The 19,397-nt window shown below is 33.6% G+C and overlaps 2 protein-coding genes across 7 annotated transcripts in view; one reads left to right on the top strand and one right to left on the bottom strand.

Moving 5' to 3' along the window:
• Window positions 1-18,562, top strand: part of LOC117120758 (serine/threonine-protein kinase TBK1-like) — an 87,157-nt gene extending 68,595 nt beyond the window's left edge. For 3 of the 4 annotated variants that reach the window (XR_004447414.1, XR_004447416.1, XR_004447415.1), the window contains 2 exons: window positions 12,952-13,278; window positions 18,513-18,562. Coding sequence is in view for 1 of the 4 variants with exons in the window: in XM_033265839.1 (XP_033121730.1) it covers window positions 588-681 (94 nt within the window). In the remaining 3 variants the exon portion in view is untranslated. Of the gene's footprint in view, window positions 1-587; window positions 8,235-12,951; window positions 13,279-18,512 lie in introns of those variants that run through there. The other variant, XM_033265839.1, reaches the window with a different exon arrangement.
• Window positions 10,703-16,324, bottom strand: LOC117120761. 3 transcript variants are annotated; one of them, XM_033265843.1, is made up of 7 exons: window positions 16,006-16,323; window positions 15,252-15,409; window positions 14,615-14,834; window positions 13,728-13,846; window positions 11,782-11,868; window positions 11,472-11,688; window positions 10,703-10,953 (listed from the first exon to the last, which is right to left on the bottom strand). In XM_033265843.1, the coding sequence occupies exons 1-7, from the start codon at window positions 16,106-16,108 to the stop codon at window positions 10,865-10,867; spliced, it is 993 nt and encodes a 330-aa protein (XP_033121734.1). In that variant the 5' UTR covers window positions 16,109-16,323; the 3' UTR covers window positions 10,703-10,864. The 3 variants fall into 3 exon arrangements, with proteins under 3 accessions (XP_033121734.1, XP_033121732.1, XP_033121735.1); XM_033265841.1 differs by having other exon boundaries at window positions 14,615-14,837; window positions 16,006-16,322; XM_033265844.1 differs by lacking the exon at window positions 11,782-11,868 and having other exon boundaries at window positions 14,615-14,837; window positions 16,006-16,324.
• Window positions 18,563-19,397: the final 835 nt, after the last annotated feature.

Genomic DNA, 19,397 nt, shown 5'->3' with positions numbered 1-19,397 from the left:
AGGCTATAGTGGTAGAGACAGTGTAAATCAGTGTCTGACAGATTGAGTTTTATTTTTGTTGAAGTTAATTAAAAAATCAACCAGACTTTTTGTAGAGCAGATAGTATTTGATTTTCTACCCATGTATGGTAAGTATTCTTTACTGATGAAAAATAAAAACCTTAAATGATTGAATAAGTGCCTCTTTCAAGTGCTTAGCTCTATGATACAACGTTGTGTCACAAGGACCGAAACTAACTTGGGGGAAATTTCCTTCATGAATATACTAACATAGCATGAGATAGGCCTATGTACGCATGTGGTATCACTTTAAAAAGACAGGATTTTATTTTTAGTGTAGACTGTCCAGGTTATAGTACCATGGGCATATGCAAGGTAGGAAACACCATTTTAAAGTGCACTCTCGAAAGTGCCTTCAAAGAGCGGCACTTATTTGATCATTTACGGTAGTGTAGAAAATTGGGATTGAATACTACAAATGTTAAATTACGTAATGAAAGTAAGCGTGGGTAGCTAAGTTGAGCAAAGCTCATTTGAACAGTGTGTCTATATCTCCTATGTTAACTGTCTGAATTTTTTTTTGTTAGATTGAATAGTTGTCAGGAAGATATGAGGAAGATGAGGGGTGATGTCCAGCAGGGTGTTTCTTTCATGAGGAGCATTACTGAAGAAATAAAGTAGTAGATCATCTGTGATGGTTGTGCTCCCCACCCTCACCAAGGAAGGCTGGACTGAAAGGCCTTCGGCTGAATAAAGCAGTGCAACTGACTATGGCATCATAAATTGAGATTGCATTAGAAGTGTGAAGTGCATTCTTAATTCTTAGTCTGCCCAAGGTCAGACCAACCTTTTGTAGTTTTCTTTTAACCAAGGTTTATTTTTTTGTGATGGTTATTTCCACAGACACATACTGTACATGCATTGCTGAGTATGAAAGTCTTTTTTTTTTTTTGGTTTAATTGATCTGTTGTGTTTTATTTGTGATCCCTTTCATAGAAGCTTAAACTAATTAATCTGTTTGTGATCTCCCATTTGATATGAGAAGCTCTAGACAATGTCTTGTAATCCGTTATGAAAATGTATACAGTATGTAATTAAAGTAGTTGGATAAATAAATATGTACAACTATAACATGAAGACAGAGACAGTATGACAAACCTATGATCTACAGCTTACCCTCAAAATGAAAAATATCCCAATGTAGCTTTTTTAGTCAATAAAAGTCAATGAAATATCATAGAAGTAATTTGCCTATAAACCATATATGTAGGTATAACTTGTACGTACTTGTTTACTTACATGATAGGGACCCTCAAAAGCCAATTCCTTACGATAAGCCTCCCTTGCATGGGCTCGCACATAGGTGTGCATATATCTATGTGTATATATATTTATCTTTTGGGGATCATGCTGTTAACCTGCACGCGGTGATCCCTGCTACAACGTTTTCCAACGTGAACTGATAACAGCGACAAGGAATTGCTATGTTGATCGCCATAAAGCAGCTACTTTTTAAGCATTCTCCACACTATCATCACATTTGTGTGTGATTTTCCCATTATATTTACATGATGATGCCATATCACATCCATATGCCATATCATGTCCATATATGTACAGAATGCCATATCATGTCCGTATATGGACATGATGATGACGTATCAAGTTCATATATGGACGTGATAATGCCATATCACATCCGTATATGGACATGATGATGCCATATCACACCCATATGCCATATCATGTCCATATATGTACATGATGCCATATCATGTCCATATATGGACATGATGATGACATATCACATCAATATATGGACATGATGATGCCATATTATGTCCATTATATGGACATAATGATTTCATAATTATATATTCAACAATATTTCACAAGAGGTTCAAAGAGGACCTCATACAGTAAATACAAAAGTATTAGTATGTAGGTTCAAATACAAAGACATTATAAAAAAGACATAAAATCTCTATAATTTACATCAGCATAACAACCAATCAATACAAAATTTCTCATTTTTATATCACAGCCTTTAATATTTGGGCAAATCACAGATATTTGTCACCAAAATAATGATAGTGTGGACAGAACTCTAGTTTTTCTTTGGTTTTCCACATGAACAAACATTTTTCAATTATGGCTTTAAAGGCCAACATGGACAGCATCATTTGACGCAGCCCGACGTGATTTGTAATCGTGCTAGGTTTGTCATCAGGGACAGTTGGAAAATGTTTAATATTCTCACGACGCTGTTGTACTTGGCCTTAATAGATAACATAGTGGTAGGAATAGATGATGAATGAGGAAACTATACAATAACAGTCCATGAAGTAACTCAAAAAGTTTCATAAAGAGTATTACTGATGATAGGACTGACAAAGTGGGATTATTTGATGATATTATAGCAAAAGAAATGTGTAAATATTTTAAAAACAAGCTAGAAATTAAAAATAAAATACTAATTTTAGTTTGTCTTGATCTGCTCCAAGCTCAGCCATGTAGTACTTGTGCCCTCACCTAGATTCACCACACACAGCCGTTGATGAATTAACAAGCTAAAAAAAAAAAAATTGACAATCCATACTTGGTCAAGTAATAATGGGATGAAAGCAAGCCATTCATTAATGATATGCAAGCCTAGCTGTGCTCACATACTAGTTACTAATCTAATTACAAGATAAAGAGGAATATAAACTAATGCCTGGGTTAACAACAGGGTTATGTCTGAACAGTCCTATATCTTCATACCTGATACTGTCCAGCTGAGTTTAACCCTGATGAAATCCAATAAAAATATTTTTTATCTCTTTAAAATTTGTGAGACTTGGTACAGCCAGTAAAATCTGTGATTTTATACTTTGTTTAATATGTTATTATTCTGGACATTGCTTTTCTTATTCCTTTAATTGCTTGATTGGGTTTATTCAGTGTGAACACCAAGGATAACCCACCAAAGTATGAAGAGGACTTATTTCAAGTAGATTTCTTCTGATGGTGATTGGGCGGAACATCAGTAGGCAACCCCCTACTCTTTTCCAAAGACTGTACTGTGTTCTTTAACATGCACATGGGCCATATTGCACATGGGACCAACGACTTTAACGTCTCATCCAAAAAACAGTGCGCTATTGAAAGTTAATATATTTCAGACCTCCAGCTGAAACAAAAATGAGAGCAGTGGTAATTCAACCGGTGACCAAGGGATATCTACGGTTCACACAGTGGCTACCACCAGTTTAGCCAACTGAGCTAAGCTGCTCTAACCTTTGATCAGTTGTTTGACTTGTAAGCCACATGTGATGTTTAAGTTTAATTTTAAATCCTCCTATTTGTGCTTGGTATTCAGAGACCATACTTTCTGTAGCTTTGGAGCCTCGGTAATGAAAAACTTGCACTTCTGTAACTGATTATGTCATCTTTACACACAAAGTTACTTTTAATCTAAACATTAAGTAATTTTATAGAACAAATTGGAAGTCTTCATGTATAATTATGTTTTCCACATTTGTATAGTGAATACATTCCTAAAATAATACAGTATGTATTTAAATAGTTGTAGTAGACAACTATTCATGTTACCGTCACAATCCCTTACAAATCAATGTTCCCTGTGAATATAATCCACTTCCCAAATAAATTCTCGCACCCTGAATAAACTCCTCTCACAAAATACACTCCCCCATCGTCATTTGGAACAATGCAAAATTTTAAAAAATACCGTAATTATTATTGGTAGCCAATGACTGAAGAAAATAGTATGTAAATTTAGGTAAAGAAGGTTCTATGTAACAAATAAAACAATATTAGGAAACATGAGACACTCGTCCAGGGGCATATCCAACAGCATCCCTCTTGTACTGGGTTCGATGGGAATAAATACGATCCCGGCCCAGTGAGTGTCAACACGTACAATAATAATCACACGGCCAACTGTTGGATTCCATGCAATTTATTAAGCACGGTGAAAACTATAAATAAAATAACAAGTTATAATTAGAACGAGTTAATTACTTCTACTAATCACCATATCACATTTTATCACAATAATACGATCAGTCCTAGTGACGTTATTATTATAATAATACCTACATACGTATTAAAATAACGTACTTTACTATCGGCGTTTACTTATATTTTATGGGCGTATATCTTACCGTTAATATTGCCTACATTATATACTGTACATACATATAATATCTTATCGTTCATGTTGTCTGCATATATTAACAATATACATTTAATTACTTACACGACTGTTCAGGCGATATGTGTCTGATACCTGTAGCTCTTATTGATGTAATGCATCTTAAGAACGAAACGTACGGTATATGTCCGTTCCGCACGCTCGCGATTACATGCGTGCGCGATGGCGCTATCGAATTTCTAAAGAACGTGTGTAGCGCGTTACACCTCTATTTGGCTACTACATTTTTTATTTAAATGCATACCAATACCATGTGTTAGAAAATAGAATACAAAACAACATGTTTCAATAGAGCCTTCAGCCCCTTTGTTATACCACAGCTGCTGGCACTCCCCACTTATATTCTGATCATTGGTACACCCACCCCTAGTTTGGCAAATTCTGGATCTACCCCCGACGACTGATTTCAAACAGAAACTTACTAAAACCTGTTGACGTGTATGTCAACAACCCTAGTTGCACCAAACAAAATATAATGTGGTTTTGAATTCAAATTTGCTATGATATTTCATTGACCATATTTGACATAATTTTCCCCCTTAGTACTAATAGGCCAACTATTCTACAATTTATAATTTTTAAATCTTTATAATTTATTTTGGAGGGAGAAAAATTGAATTCGCAGGTTGGAGAACCAATGCTTTTACAAGAAAAGAAGAAAAATTTTAATAATTATTATTTAACATTGTATTTTCATTTCATTACAATTCATGTAGTATTATGCATTTTTCTGCATACATTAATACATGTATTATACCTCCTTCCATATTTCAAAAAGAAGAAATTAATCAGAGTGAGAAAAGGTTAGGAATTCAAGAGATTTTTTTTTCTGTAGTTTTGACTGCATGATATGATTTTCCAGAGATTAGGACCTGTATATAGAATGTTGATGTTAATGAGAAACAAAGTTTTATACACTAATGGAAAACGTTTGGAGGGAGATCATTTTGTGTTGTTGATGAATTAATGTAATATCAATTAAATGTACCGGTATTTATTGTAGTATTGTAGTCTGTACACCAATTAAATAACAAGTGCAAATAACTACCATGTGTTGCAAGCGAAACCCATCTACTAATTACCAATATTCTCCTCATAGAATTAGGCCTTACTGTAAACTATTTTCATCAATATTTACAGGTAGTATAAAATTACTTGATAAAGTGGTGTCTGGAGATCGAACAAAGTCCGTACATTTACTAATCATTGTAATTAAATGTTAATATAATTTTTCAGGCCAAAACTCATAATTTTTTCAACTTGTATTACATAAATAGATAGCTGGCTTAAGATCAGTGAATGAATTCAAGATAATGCTTCTTACAAGGCACTCAATGGTGTTGCACCGAAATACATTTCTGACATTCTTAAACCTAAATCCATAACACGCCTTCTCATATCATCTAGTATAAAGCAGCTTCTTGAACAAAGCAAATGGAAACTGAAAAATTTTGGAAAACGTTCATTTTCACTTGTTGCCCATATATATATATACCTGTATATATATTATGGAATGCCTTATGCACTGACATCCGTGTTTATCTTCAAGCATTTTTCTTTTCAATAAATGGTTAAAAGCTTAACTATTTTCAATCTCATACTGAGTAATTGACACAGAAATGTAGATATGTAAATAGCTTTTCTTTTACAATTTCATAAGTTAAATTTATTATGTGCACTTTGAATAATGCCGTCATTAGCGCCACTGAACATTGTACCTGCCGTGGATACTGACACTTTACAAATTACTATTGATTAATCAATCAATAGTAATTAAATTTAATAATAATTAAATTAATTAATTAATTTAATTTTAATTTTTAATAAAATTACTTGATGAAGTGTAGTGTGGAGATCGAAGAAAGTCGGTACATTTACTGATCATCATTGTAATTAAATGTAAATATGATTTTTCATGTCTAAAATTCATTTTTGTTCAATTTAAATTTCATACCTTAATAGTTGTTACGAATTTAAAATTTCTTGCTAGTCTCCATGTGCTTGTGACTAAAGTAATAATGTCTCAGTTTGAGGAGATTGTCACAGTACAGATAACATAATAAAGGTAGTGGGGGACCAGTCAAACTTTATCTCCAGCAGAATCTTGCATGGCACACACACATTGAGTATATGGCTAAACGCTGCGCACCCAGGATGTATTTTTTGAAGTAACTTCGCTGCTCTGGTTTATCCAAATTTCTGTAATGGGAAAGCCGATTCATATGTTTGCATCTCAAAAGTAGCTCGTAGTATTAAATAGATGAGCTACGATAATTCAATGCAGTCAGTCTTACAGTAATACACAAGTTTTATACCGGTAAGATTAATTACTTACTGTATTAACATAGGCCAAATAATGTATAATAAAAACCAAAATATTAAAATATTTAAAAACAGTTACATTAAAACATGAGTTGAAAATTAAAACATATTATCCGCAACCAATCTATGTGAGTATTGTAATATTACTGAAAATGAAGAGCACATGCTATTTAAATGCAAAGATATAGAAGCATGTTAGGCGAAATTAGACACTATGATGCGATTATGTTTTTAAATATATGATAAAGTACAATGGAACAAAATCGTTATTAGAAGCTATAGCGAAAGATTGAACGAAATGATTTCAATTTTGACGTTTTGTATTTATAAAGTTAAAATAATGAATAGATTATGTTTGAGGACAAAATTTCCTTGGGTGATGTTTTTATCTGAACTATTTTCTTGTTCAGCAAAATGGTGTACAAAATTACAAAATTCATGTTTATCTTCTTTCGATTTTAATTGTTAAACTTCAATTTCCTTACAAATTGCAACAAAGATTACTTCGAACATTGTTAAATCAATATTGATTTCTTGATAATTATTAAAATATGTACCATCTTATATACTTATATCAATTTAAAGTAACATGAGCTGCCATTGTTTTACAATTTTCCCAGTTTACAAAATATAATAAAAAAATAAATAAATAAATAAATAATTAAGTCAGTACGTCTAATAATGACCATTGTAATTAAATTTATATTATTTCTCAAATATTATTTTTCATGTATAATTCATACATTTGTTTCAATATTAATTACATACATAAATTTGTCATGTAAAGTTTTGTGTTTTACTTCATCATTAAATTATAACACTGTTAAATAAATATTTTGATTTTATGCACATTTTTACATAATATTCCATATATTTAACTTTCACATTGTAATTATCCTTGTAATAGCTTAAATTATTTATGATTGTAATAATTTAAATATTATTTAGTTATTTGAGCTACCAGTGCATTATTATTCACTGCATGCAATGTTTACACTTTTTCCAATAGTTCTCAAAATATAATAAAAACAGAAAGGAACAAGTGTCATGTACAATATTGTCCTTTACAACATCATTGTATTAACACTGTAAATATTGTATAATTTCATTTCAAGATATACAGTATACATTTTTACATATTTTTTCCATACATTTAATTTCTGCACATTCATTAAATAGCTTGTTAAATTATTATTACTGTACCGACACTTATTAGTTGCTGGAGCTTTCAATTCTTATTTTTCACTGCATGTAATTTTAAGTTTTTTGCGCTAGTTTACAAAACCATAGAATGAATAAAAGGAGTCAATAAAATTTTAAAGGTATTACAAGGGATAATTATCTGAAAAAGCACTTAGAATCATAGAGGTAAAAAGAAAGGTGAAAAGGATTTGTATTTTAAGAAAAATCAGCAAATAAAAAAGGAATGTAGTGTCACCTGCAAGTGGCGATTATTCGCTGTTTGAAATAAATATAAACATAACTGCTATATCTTAAATGTGATCATCATACAATTAATCATATCTTATGCCGGCGGATTTATCTCCCTTAGAGATACCCAATCAATAAGTATTATTATATAAACCTGTACTGTATGTTGCAATTATATTTATCATAGACTGTATTTTAAACTGTTAGTTGATTGATGTTATGTAACAAAAAACATGGAAATAAAGAGACATTGCATTTCAAAGGACTTTTCAGCAGTTTTGTACTTTTCCCAGCCTCATTGTATGCATGTATTCTAACACTGGTGCCGCCAGCAGGGGGAATTTGCCGACGAGGTCATTTCCTATCCAAATAACATTGCGAATCCCAAATATTGTGGTCTAAAAGCACAATTTGGGCCATACCAAGCCATGTAAACTATCCACCAGGGATTTTTGTCGGACAGGAAAATATCTGGAGCCGCAGACAATCAATTTCTGATCAACAATTTATGTTGGTAAAGCCATGGAATGATTTACCCCATCGCAAGGAGAGCAATAGAATTTAATAAGGGGCCGTGTTGATCCGATAGGATCTCCACGGTTCAGCAAACACACAGTGGCTACCACCAGTTTAGCCAACTGATATGCTGCATTCATGATTAAATTTAAGTTGTTTGTTAATGTGTAATAGTTTGGTTGTGCAATGATATTTGAATTACAATATTTGGCCAAAAAAAAAAAAAAGAAATTTGTTGGCCACACCCAACTAACAGTATTTTTTTATGAGCAAAGAAGGCTGGAATAGCCTTGGCGAGGCTATGGGGGCCAAGGCTAGCCTATTTTGCTGGATGGTACATGATGCGAATACAAAATTGTTGTATTATTTGTGTATTTTCTACTTTTTAGGCATAAACACGTATTTGGTTGTTTAAAAAAAAAAAATAACTTGGATTTTCCCAAAACGTGGCCAACACCAACATTTTATTTGGCCGTATGATTAGATTAAAAAAATTAAGATGCATAAATATTACATTATATATATATATATTAATTACATAAAAAGAACACTTTTTTGCATAGATTGGCTGATAATTAAATTAAAGATGTATTGTCCCATGGAAAATACCAAAAATGTAAAAATCATTTTTGAAATTAACTTTCTCATTTTAAATTAACAAAAATTATCAACTTGAACATAGAAATTAGCGTGTTTAAAATGTTTACCCATAATTTTACAGCAAAAAATGATAAAACACTTCCAGTAACAGGAAGTGTTTTTATTATTTTTATCATTAATATCCATGGAAAGTCTGGGTACACATTTATTTTTATTGAATAATTTCTATGCCCAAGTTAATAATTTGTATGTTACTGTAAAATGAGAAAGTGTTTTTGATTTTTGTCATTTTCAGAGGACAATATATCGATACATGGAGCCAAAGTTTAGAGAATTTACTTCAGGATGATGTGATGAGCCTTAAAGCTTACTATATTTTGTTGCGTTGGGTAAAACCCATGATCAGCTGAATTCAAGAAGACAGTACTGCAATAGCCTAGACTTGTAATTGGAAATTAAATACTATCAGTTGCAAATTTTTGGATGCAGCATACTCTACAGTGGCTATAACACGCTTCTTTTTATTTCATTCGCATCCAACAGCAAGTAACTCACCAATTACAGGATATACGGTGCTAAGTCTCTGTATGAGGCTAAGGGAGTTGTCCAACTGTCACAGGAATTGAACCCAGGATCCTGTGATTAGAAGACTGTTCAACTCCTCTGGGTGATGCGACAGACCTCAACCATTCAGTATCCGTAAAATTTGTTGAGATCACATTCCATAGTGATTGAGAGCAAGACTTGCAATATTCATATACTGTACAGTGTTCTCCCCAGGCCCTTGAAGCATCATGGTACCATGATGCTTGGGACTTTCCCCATGATGCTTGACAGTTGGCCATGATGCTTGGAATATCTTCCATGATGCTTTTATCAGGGAAGAGTTTAATTATTTAACTGTTCCCTGCTTTTATTTATATTTTGAAGTACAGTACAATTTAGGACATTTCAATGCCTCGTAATTATTAAAAATACCTTGCGTCAGTCCCAACTATGGTGGACTTAACACTTACCATGACGCTTGCCCATGATGCTAGGGAGAACACTGCATATATGATTGGGGTTTGCAATTGGTGTAGTAAGTCTATTTTAAATAATAGTACAGTATTATATAATAAATATATGCAGAAATATTATCTGAATTTATGGGAGATGGGCTGGTGGCGAGTGTGTACGGAGTGCAGAAGACCATGCTGGTGTTAGAAAGACCTGAAGACATTCTCCCACAAATACAAATTGTGTATTTATGAAAAAATATCTGTAAATTATTAACTATAAAATAGATTTGTGTCGTTTGATTGGTGGATTTCTTATCATGAAAGATGGGTTATTTACAACATTTCATGAAAATGTTTCATTGGAAGATAAAATAAAATAAAATATCAAATGACAAGGATCTATTTTAGGTGTGTTGTAAAATGAATAATGGAAAGAATACTTCTATTGCATCCATAAACATTCATTATTTATATAACAGTACTGTACATCCAAGTCAATTTTGGGATGTGTGATGGGAAGCAGCCTCTAAATGGCATGGAATGTCAAGCCAATACAAATCTATGACTAGGATGTGCTAAGTCTGAAACATACAAATAATGCAAAGAAAATGTATTTAGTCAGTTAATACTGTTTTTAATGACCAAAACAACATTACAAGCCCAACATAACACTGAAAATACACAAATAAATAACATGCATTGCCATAATACTGTATAAAATGTATCGTAGAATGATACATTAATGTATAAACCAATAGTTGAAACTTGTAGATGACTATTTGCTGTTCATCTGTTGGACTTTGCAGGCCAGTGACTGTCGCAAGAAAGATCTTGATGCAAATGGATACTGGTTCAATGTGAAATCTGAAAACAATCAATTGGGAAATTAGAAACCATATCACATGTTAATAACTACTTCTGAATAACTAACCCTTTATTTGATATAAACAGTGAGAGGCTTTATAATACCAGTCTCTTTATGATGCTTAACCAGTAGAGCAGGATTTGAACCAGGCCCCCTGAAATTGATCATAATTTGTTGTCATAACTTTACCTAATATTGCGCTAATGCACTGCATGCTATTTAACTTCACTTTTATCAAGCTACGAGCCCACTGCTTTAATCTTAAGCCACAGATTCATCCTTTTAATCTTTACTAAGCCAGGATTATGCTAATCCTAGTAATCCTAGTTTTCAGTCATAAATTTACCTAATATTGCGTTAACACGCTGCAGATCTAGCTGCTCTTTAATTTCTCTCTCATCAAGCTACAGAGACCCACCGCTCTAATCTTAAGCTACAGATTTATCCCTTTAATCTTTACTAAGTCTGGATTAGTTATTAATCCTATGATAATCATAGTTTTCTGTCATAAATTTACCTAATATTGCGCTAACACGCTGTGGATCTAGCTGCTCTTTAACTTCTCTCTCAAGGTGGGCATTACTCTTCCTTCCGCTCATGCTCTTTCCAATAACCTCCTCTGATTTGAATAAGGTGGAAAAAAGTTTGCGCACCATCTTCGTGGGCCCGGTGCTCGACTGAGTAATAAGCTGAAGAACTTGTCTTTCCACCAAAACACCATGGCCAATATCCACCTACAGATGAAATAAAACACATAAAATAAAACACATTATTAATAGATATTACAAATACTTACAATCTTATGAAGCATAAAAAAATAGTCTTACAGTTTCATTTGGTGGACCAGTATCATTACAGAATCCATGTGCTGGAGCATTTCCATTTTCCACCAAACCACCACGGCCATTTTCCATCTACAATCAAAATGAAAGTAGCTATTCAGAAAACATTTATGGATTGGATTCAGTAGCAGTTCCAGGAATTTGAAATAGAGGGCCCAGAAAGCCCATTTTACAGATGGAGGGTTTAGACATCCTCCGTCCTACCATACAGTAGTTGGGACTGAGGTATCAAATTTGGCATTTTTAGATGGCCAGAAATGGCACTTTCAGACCAAGAATTTTAAGAAATTTTCTTTTTCCGCCGTTTCAAAAAAATTAAAGGGGGTTGAGGGCCTAAGCTCCACCTTGTTAAATGCACCAAAGATAACCCATGGAAGTCTGAAGACTTGTTTCCATTTGGTCCTTCTGCTGGTGGGTGAATTTGGCAGTAAACCATCCCCTGCTTTTTTACGAAAATTTCATTGGGTTCTTCAAATAGCACATCGGCCATGTGGACGGACGTTGCTCAAAATCTCTTAGAAGCGAATTAGGGGGAGAATCCGTGGAAACTATGACAATTTTGTGGCTTTATATGTTTATTTAATAAATTTTAGAGTCTACCATTATGTAAAAAATACATATAATTTTTTCTTCTCCGCGACAAATTGTGTTTTTATTTTTCTATGCCACCCACCAGTAAGCACACACCACTTACTGGCATCACTCCTTCTCTATTACCACAAATACAGATTACCTATTACCTACACAAGAGTAAAGTATGCCACTGACTCACTACTGTATGTCAGTTAATGATTTGTTTTCCCATAAAAAAAGCAAGAAATATCATAAAAATATTTTTTTGAAATTAACTTAACTCATTTTGAAGTACAGTACTGTATTATAAAAATTATCGACTTGAACATAGAAATAATTGTATTAAAAATATGTAAAAAAAGTGTTTACCCATGATTTTACAGCCAAAAATGATAGGAACACTTCCAGTGACTGGAAGTGTTTTTATGATTTTGATCATTATCATCCAATATCAAAATCAGGGTACATATTTTTTAAGTTTTAGAATTTCTATGCTCAAGATGATAGTTTGTATGTTACTGCAAAATGAGCAAGTTAATTTCAAAAGTATTTTTTTATGAATTTTTTTTTTGCAATTTTCAGGGGACAATACATCATGACAACAAGATCTTTATGCAGATGGTTACCAGTACATTTTACAGTCAGCGAGCGGTCAGGGAAAATTCCCTCATTAAACACGCATGGACCTCCGTCGCCAGTCAAAAAAAAATTACTCTGCTGATCCAAACATTTTGTTGCCAATTCCTAACATTGTGGACATGGTCTGGAAACACAGATCTATCCTTGAATTCTATTCCGGGACCCTAACCAAGACTTTAGCTGACCCCTTGGTTCCCGCCCCCTGCCAGAACTATTGAACCCAATGTCAGAAAATTCCTGGAGCCACCACTGTCTACAGTATTGCAAATGGTAAATATGCATCATACATGGTTATATACAGTAGTTCAATATTTATATTATTTATTTTATTATTACTTCTGCCAAGAAGGTATGTATTCACTGCTGTCTGTCTGTTTGCAAGATTATACAAAAACTAAAAAATGGATCATCATAAAATTTAGTGGAATGGTACATATTAATCAAAGAAAGACACCATTTAATTTTAAAGAAAAGGTCGAAAAACAAGGTAAAAAAATTCAATTATTTTCCCTTGAGCATAAAGAAAATAATGAAATTGCCCCTCGAATTTAATAATGTACCTGAATGCAACAGGCGATTACATTATTTTGTTGAGGGTATGCTGCAATTTCTCCCAACATACATGGCATGCTTATTGTTGGTATTCAGGCAGAGGGTGGACATATGCCCTCTATGGAGTGACTGCTCTAGTATACTTATGTGTTTAAATTATATTTAACCTTTTCTGTTGGTTTGATCCCAATTGTTGGCTTGATGGCTGCTCCTACTTGGACTCCCGCCAGTGCTGCAACCATTGAATCTTTGAATTCTGTTAGGTTGTCCACAATGTTTGAGAGTTCTGTAGAGAATACATTGTAAGAAATATTTTATTGTCCAACAGGTCAACTAGTACAGTGCATCAATTATATATGTATCAAACACTATTTTCATCCAATTCCGGAAATTTCATAGCTTGCATACATCATACAGTACATATACAGTATAACGCATAACATTCGCGGGGGTCTCCCAGACAGCCTCTCGCACTTTCGCAAGCAAGTAAGAACCTACTAGTTCATTATTAATTGTCTCACAAAAGTCAGTGCTGATGGATGTCACCATATGCAACAAAACAAAATTAATATGTTAAGAAAGCTCATTCACCAAGATCCTGGAAGGGATTTCTTCCTACTTGGGACCCCTGCGTCTCTTTGGTATGTTATTGTCTCTTCGGTGTAACTTTATTTCAGTCGTCAAGGAGAGCAGCGATAGGATTGACCCAAGTACCATTGGTCTAAAAGGATCTCTATATTTTAGGCACACACAGTGCCTACTGGTACTGGTACGGGCATTTATAATGCGCCTCTTCCTTGCGGTTATAAAGCGCAGTTCCTACCAATAGTTTAGCGAGCTGAGCTCTCATACAAAATGTTATTTCCTGCATTCTGATTATTTCTGTTAATGACACAAATTACAGGTACAGAATTTTTTTCTGGGTTAATATGAAAAAAATGATAATGATGATGCTGGTAATGATTACATAAGCTGGGGCACAGTTTGAATAATGAGAAATGTGGGGTAGCTAGCTGCTCTATCCACCCCACCTCTAGATCTGCTCATGCATTACCTCTGTAAGTTTGTAGCTCAGCGGCATGTGCACATATCTGCGCATGTTGTGTCTCCAATATCAGGTATTTTTTCATTAGTAATTCATATTTCTGGACGAGGGAATCGTACTCCGAGCACCTGCACTGATTTATCTGCATTTGTACTTCCTTCCCATGTACAGGTACTTCACCAACAAACTGCTCACTGCTTTTAGGAGCATGTTTTGCTTTCTTCTTAGGCTGCTGCAGTCAATAATAATAAACAAGAAAAATTAGTCTATTTTAATTTTGATATAATTATTCTACTGACTACTAGCTGAACTGTGCCCAAAACTTCTCAAACTTTAATTGAATAAAACTAGCCCAATGTGTATGGGTACACTTTTACATAAAATATGATTCAGCAAGTTCAGCAGGGATGTAGTTATGGTGGGCAGGGCCATCCGGCCTTGATGTTTTCCACCCACTCTAAAGTATATTTTATGGCCCTCCACCCATCTTGATTAACTCTCTTGCCCATCCTTAAAATCTAGTCTTATTATTTAGAATTTACCAGATGTTATTATTTACCCACCCTTAAAATGTATATCACCCAACCCTTAGTTTTCTATAGCTCTAGACTACACAACCCTGATTCAGTGAACTTTGAAATCAAACCTGGGCCTTTCGGGCTCGTTTGCGCGTGTCTCTGGACCCAGTAATATCACTTGTGCAGTTGCTCCTCACATCAATTTGCGAAAATGGGGCTACAATCCCTCCATCATCAGAGACTGGTGTGCTATACTGGGCATCAGCTCTCCTACTTTCTTGAGAACCTGAAGTTTAGATAAAATTGCATTTGCCGTTAATGACTTCCGAATTTAAAAAGGGAAATAAAACAGCCTGTTGGTAAGGAGGAGTAAAACAGAAATATAGATTTCACTCAGTAGAATTCTTTTTCCAGAAATATATTTGTGGATCAACAGTACAGTTCAAATAAATTAATAAGCAATGAAAAAGAAGGCAATAAAAATGCATATTTTTTACACAATACAATCTTTGCCAGATATTACATATCAAATACAAAACACCCAAAATTAATTAATATTCATAAATAATATTTTAATTCAAAATGAAGTAATTTGGCATGGGTGTGTAATTCATTTGTAAGTCGAAGTCAACTGCTATTTGTAGCATATTGCCTGTATGGCGTTCCATACCTCGCGGCTTACCTGTCATCCTTAAATTACATGAACATAATACCGTCCCATATACACCACACATACATACATACATACAACATTATTTCATGAGATTCAGCGAGGAAGCTATCTCATTAAAAATACTGTAACATTTATACATTTGCTTGTCTTAACAAAAGTTACCACATCTGCCTTTTTGCCTAGACACAACAAATTATACATATCCTTACCGCAAGCTAGGCCTGTGTAACCTGCAGTATTCCCAACTATTAACTGCTCAGCTAGCCGTTGAACGTCGTGGTCCCACGATTCCTCTTCTGCCTCCCACATCATTGCGCAGCCTACGAATACGGTTACGAATGAATCAAAATACAGTCGTTTTTATTATATCCTAAATATAGTTTAAGTTAGTCTTTAAACTATGGTTGTGTCTAAAATCTTGCTTCGAAGAATAACAACAATAAATTATCAAACCACGGAGATTAATGACAGTTAATCATCAATCAAACCATCGCGCGCTAGGTAATGATGTAATCATAATAGGGCTATACCATTCTAATTATAGGAGCATTTTGTATTTAAATAAATTGATGGGTTTTGTATTAATTCCTTCAATTAAAGGGTTTCAGATGTCATTTTTAATTGTCTTTGCAGAAAATGTATGTGTTTGTGTCATTTGTGGGAATAACATTTAAGAAAGAAATTATATTATTTAGGCCTATGTAAATTATATTTTTTTACTATTTATTTCTTCTTTTGGCCTACCCTGGAAAGCCTGATCAGTGTAAAAGCATGTCAGTTATCCTCCAGGGCCCAGCAACACATACAATAAAGTACAATCAAATAAAAAAAAAAAAGGGCCCAGCAACACATACAATAAAGTACAATCAAATAAAAAAAAAAATAGCGAGATAAAAGTAGGAAGACAATCAATAAACTCAAATGCTTTTATTTCTGGTGATAATGAACAGGGCCGGATTTATCAAACTAGAAATCGTCGTAAGTCCATGGTTTTGCTTAAAGTCATGAAGATTCATCAATATTGCTTTCCTTGAAAATTTGCTTAATAAAAAGTCGGCGGTACGCATGTGCCACTAAGACGAGTTTTAAGCTAAGATTTGCTAAGATGGTTTGATAAATCAGCTTAGGATATTTGCTTACGGACATCTTAACTTTTTTGACTTAAGACATTTGGCTTAGCTGAGATTGATGAATCCCGGACCAGGATAGAAAATATATTTATGTTTGTAAAATGATGTGAACAAACCTTCTCAAGCTTAACTTAAGTAAAACCGAAGAAATAATTATATGAAATATTTAATTTATTTTACACGCCACGCTGTTCGATTTTAGATTCGAGATTTTTAACCAATTTTAATAAAATTTTTATGTTCTTTCTGTTCGGATTTTAATGGTTTTTGTATTCTGTTTTTGCCAACTAAAGATGCTTTTGTGTTTTCTTCTAAAATACAAATAAAGTTTATTCGTATAATCGTATGTAATTGTATATGTGTAATGATAATGCTTGGGTATCATGCATTGTAGTGTAAAGTGGGATAGTTTATTAAAACAAAAGAAGGTTCACTGGGATTATATTCATTTGAGGTAATAATGGCGGGAATATAATTGATTGTTTAATTTCCTTATTGCCTTGAGCTTTAATGTAGTATGACTGCTTTAAAGTAATATAAATAATAATATTATAGTCAATGCTCCATAAGAACTTGATAGATTTTAATCGAAAAACGAGAATATTTAATGTAAAGATAACATGCTGATTTTTAGCGCAAGAATATTAAATTATGTAAATGTAATATCTAAGATTTTTTTATTTTATGCATTCTTTTGACTACTATTTTTATAAGCCATATCTAAATTTAACTACAGGAACTATCTATTTAATAGTACCAGCTTTTGGGTTTTGTTTACTAATTTTCTTTTTATGATCAAATACGGTCACTTTATTTAGCTTAAAAATACATGAATAAAATTCGATATTATTTAATTATTCTTACTGCGTAGCCTTAAGATTGATTAAAATAATAGCAATTTATAGAGAAGATCCTTAATAATGTTTTCCACTTTTTGACGAACTTCTCATAAATTGACGACATGGCATCGGGTATGACTCACTAATACTTTTGTGCAATGTTTCGAGACCTCTCCAACCCCGTAGCTCTGTCTCTTATACACATCTAGATGTGTATAAGAGACAGCCTATAGCGGAGGAATTAACATTTTCCAAGAGCACAAAAGGGCCTTGCCCACCTCAGGTTGGAGCTGAAATTGAATATACTGTGGCACTCTTAGACTTAGACAATACAATATTGCTGACGTTCAATTTTGAATACATCAAATATAAGAGAGAATGGCAAATACCATGAGGAAAATACCCACTGGGCGAAAAATATCAATGATGTAACAACACTAGGCCCATGGAAATCGGAATAAAGCCACCCCTGTCCAAAGCCACTCCTGTCCAAAGCCACCCAACAATGGATAAACCATGTATAGGAACGTTGTTCCTCCTTTGCTTCGCCCTCCCCCTGTATAATTTGAATATATAAATATATTGTTAACTGTATTATCACATAAATATTTTTGCGTTAACTTAACGTTGACGCGATCAACGTGGAACGCGAAATGTAACGTAACTACCAGCCACAACACAATTGATCAATGAATGATCTTTTAATTTTATCTTTTTATGTCATCGCTGAATCTTTGCTCTTTGCAGAATTAATTGGAGAAAAAAAGAAAGTAACAAATTGGCTGCGACAAACGAAGGTACAAAGTAGGCTTATGTGTTCATCTGTACTTAATTGAGTGCAAATTATCTCTTGATTGTTGCCTGACTCTAGGGCCAGCCTAGGCATCACACTCCCTAGCTAGCTAGGCCTAGCTGCTTAGTTAGGGCTAGGCCTCGATCTAGTGTAGTTCTTCTAGTGAGTGGTAGCAAGCCTAGACTAGAGAGGAGGCCTAGCCTAGCTTGTGCTCTTGCCCTGGACCGAGTCTCTGACCAACATGTTTTGTGTTGTGTGTTCGTTGTGATTGTTATATGAGGCGTGTTGTGGCAAAATGGCTAAGTTGTAGCAAAAATTTGTTAAGATTTGGTATTTTCAGATACCCGAGTATTTGATCTTTAAAATGAGGGGTCATTCATTGAAATTGGACATTTCAAGCCTAAGTTATTGGAAAATGAAAGTACGGCACTCATAGAGTCAAGATAAACATGATTTTGAGTAATTGCCTTTCAAAGTTAATTGTGCATACATTGTTTAATAGAATTAACTATCAAAATAACATTAAATAAACGATTTGTTGACCACTTTCAGAACTAATACTTTGGGACATGATTAACAAGACATTAAACTGTTGATTTGTAGTGAAAAACAATTTCGGATTTTTTGGCAATTTTTTGAGCTCCCATATTTTAAAGATCATTTACTCAATACTGGCCTGTGCGACAACTTAAAGCCCCATTCCCGGCAAAATTTCACTAAAAATGACTTTTTTTAGAAAATATGCATTTGCATTACTCCAATTATTATAAATCATGGAAAAATATTGGCATGAATTTTAGTTTTACGCAAAAGAATAAAAAAAATGAGAAATACAGACT

The sequence above is a fragment of the Anneissia japonica genome, unplaced genomic scaffold (genome assembly GCF_011630105.1).
Source record: "Anneissia japonica isolate Jap-2015-1 unplaced genomic scaffold, ASM1163010v1 scaffold69_len1423075_cov170, whole genome shotgun sequence".
NCBI classification, from domain to species: domain Eukaryota; kingdom Metazoa; phylum Echinodermata; class Crinoidea; order Comatulida; family Comatulidae; genus Anneissia; species Anneissia japonica.
Note: the sequence above shows the minus strand (reverse complement) of the source record. Positions and strands in the feature narration are given on the sequence as shown.

Bases quoted from the DNA above. Each gene is read 5' to 3' on its own strand.
- LOC117120761 (XM_033265841.1), bottom strand. From the start codon at position 16,108: ATGATGTGGGAGGCAGAAGAGGAATCGTGGGACCACGACGTTCAACGG. The intron at 15,410-16,005 runs GTAAGGATATGT...TCTAAACTTCAG, and splicing joins TTACACAGGCCTAGCTTGCG to GTTCTCAAGAAAGTAGGAGA. The intron at 14,838-15,251 runs GTTTGATTTCAA...TATTGACTGCAG, and splicing joins AACGAGCCCGAAAGGCCCAG to CAGCCTAAGAAGAAAGCAAA.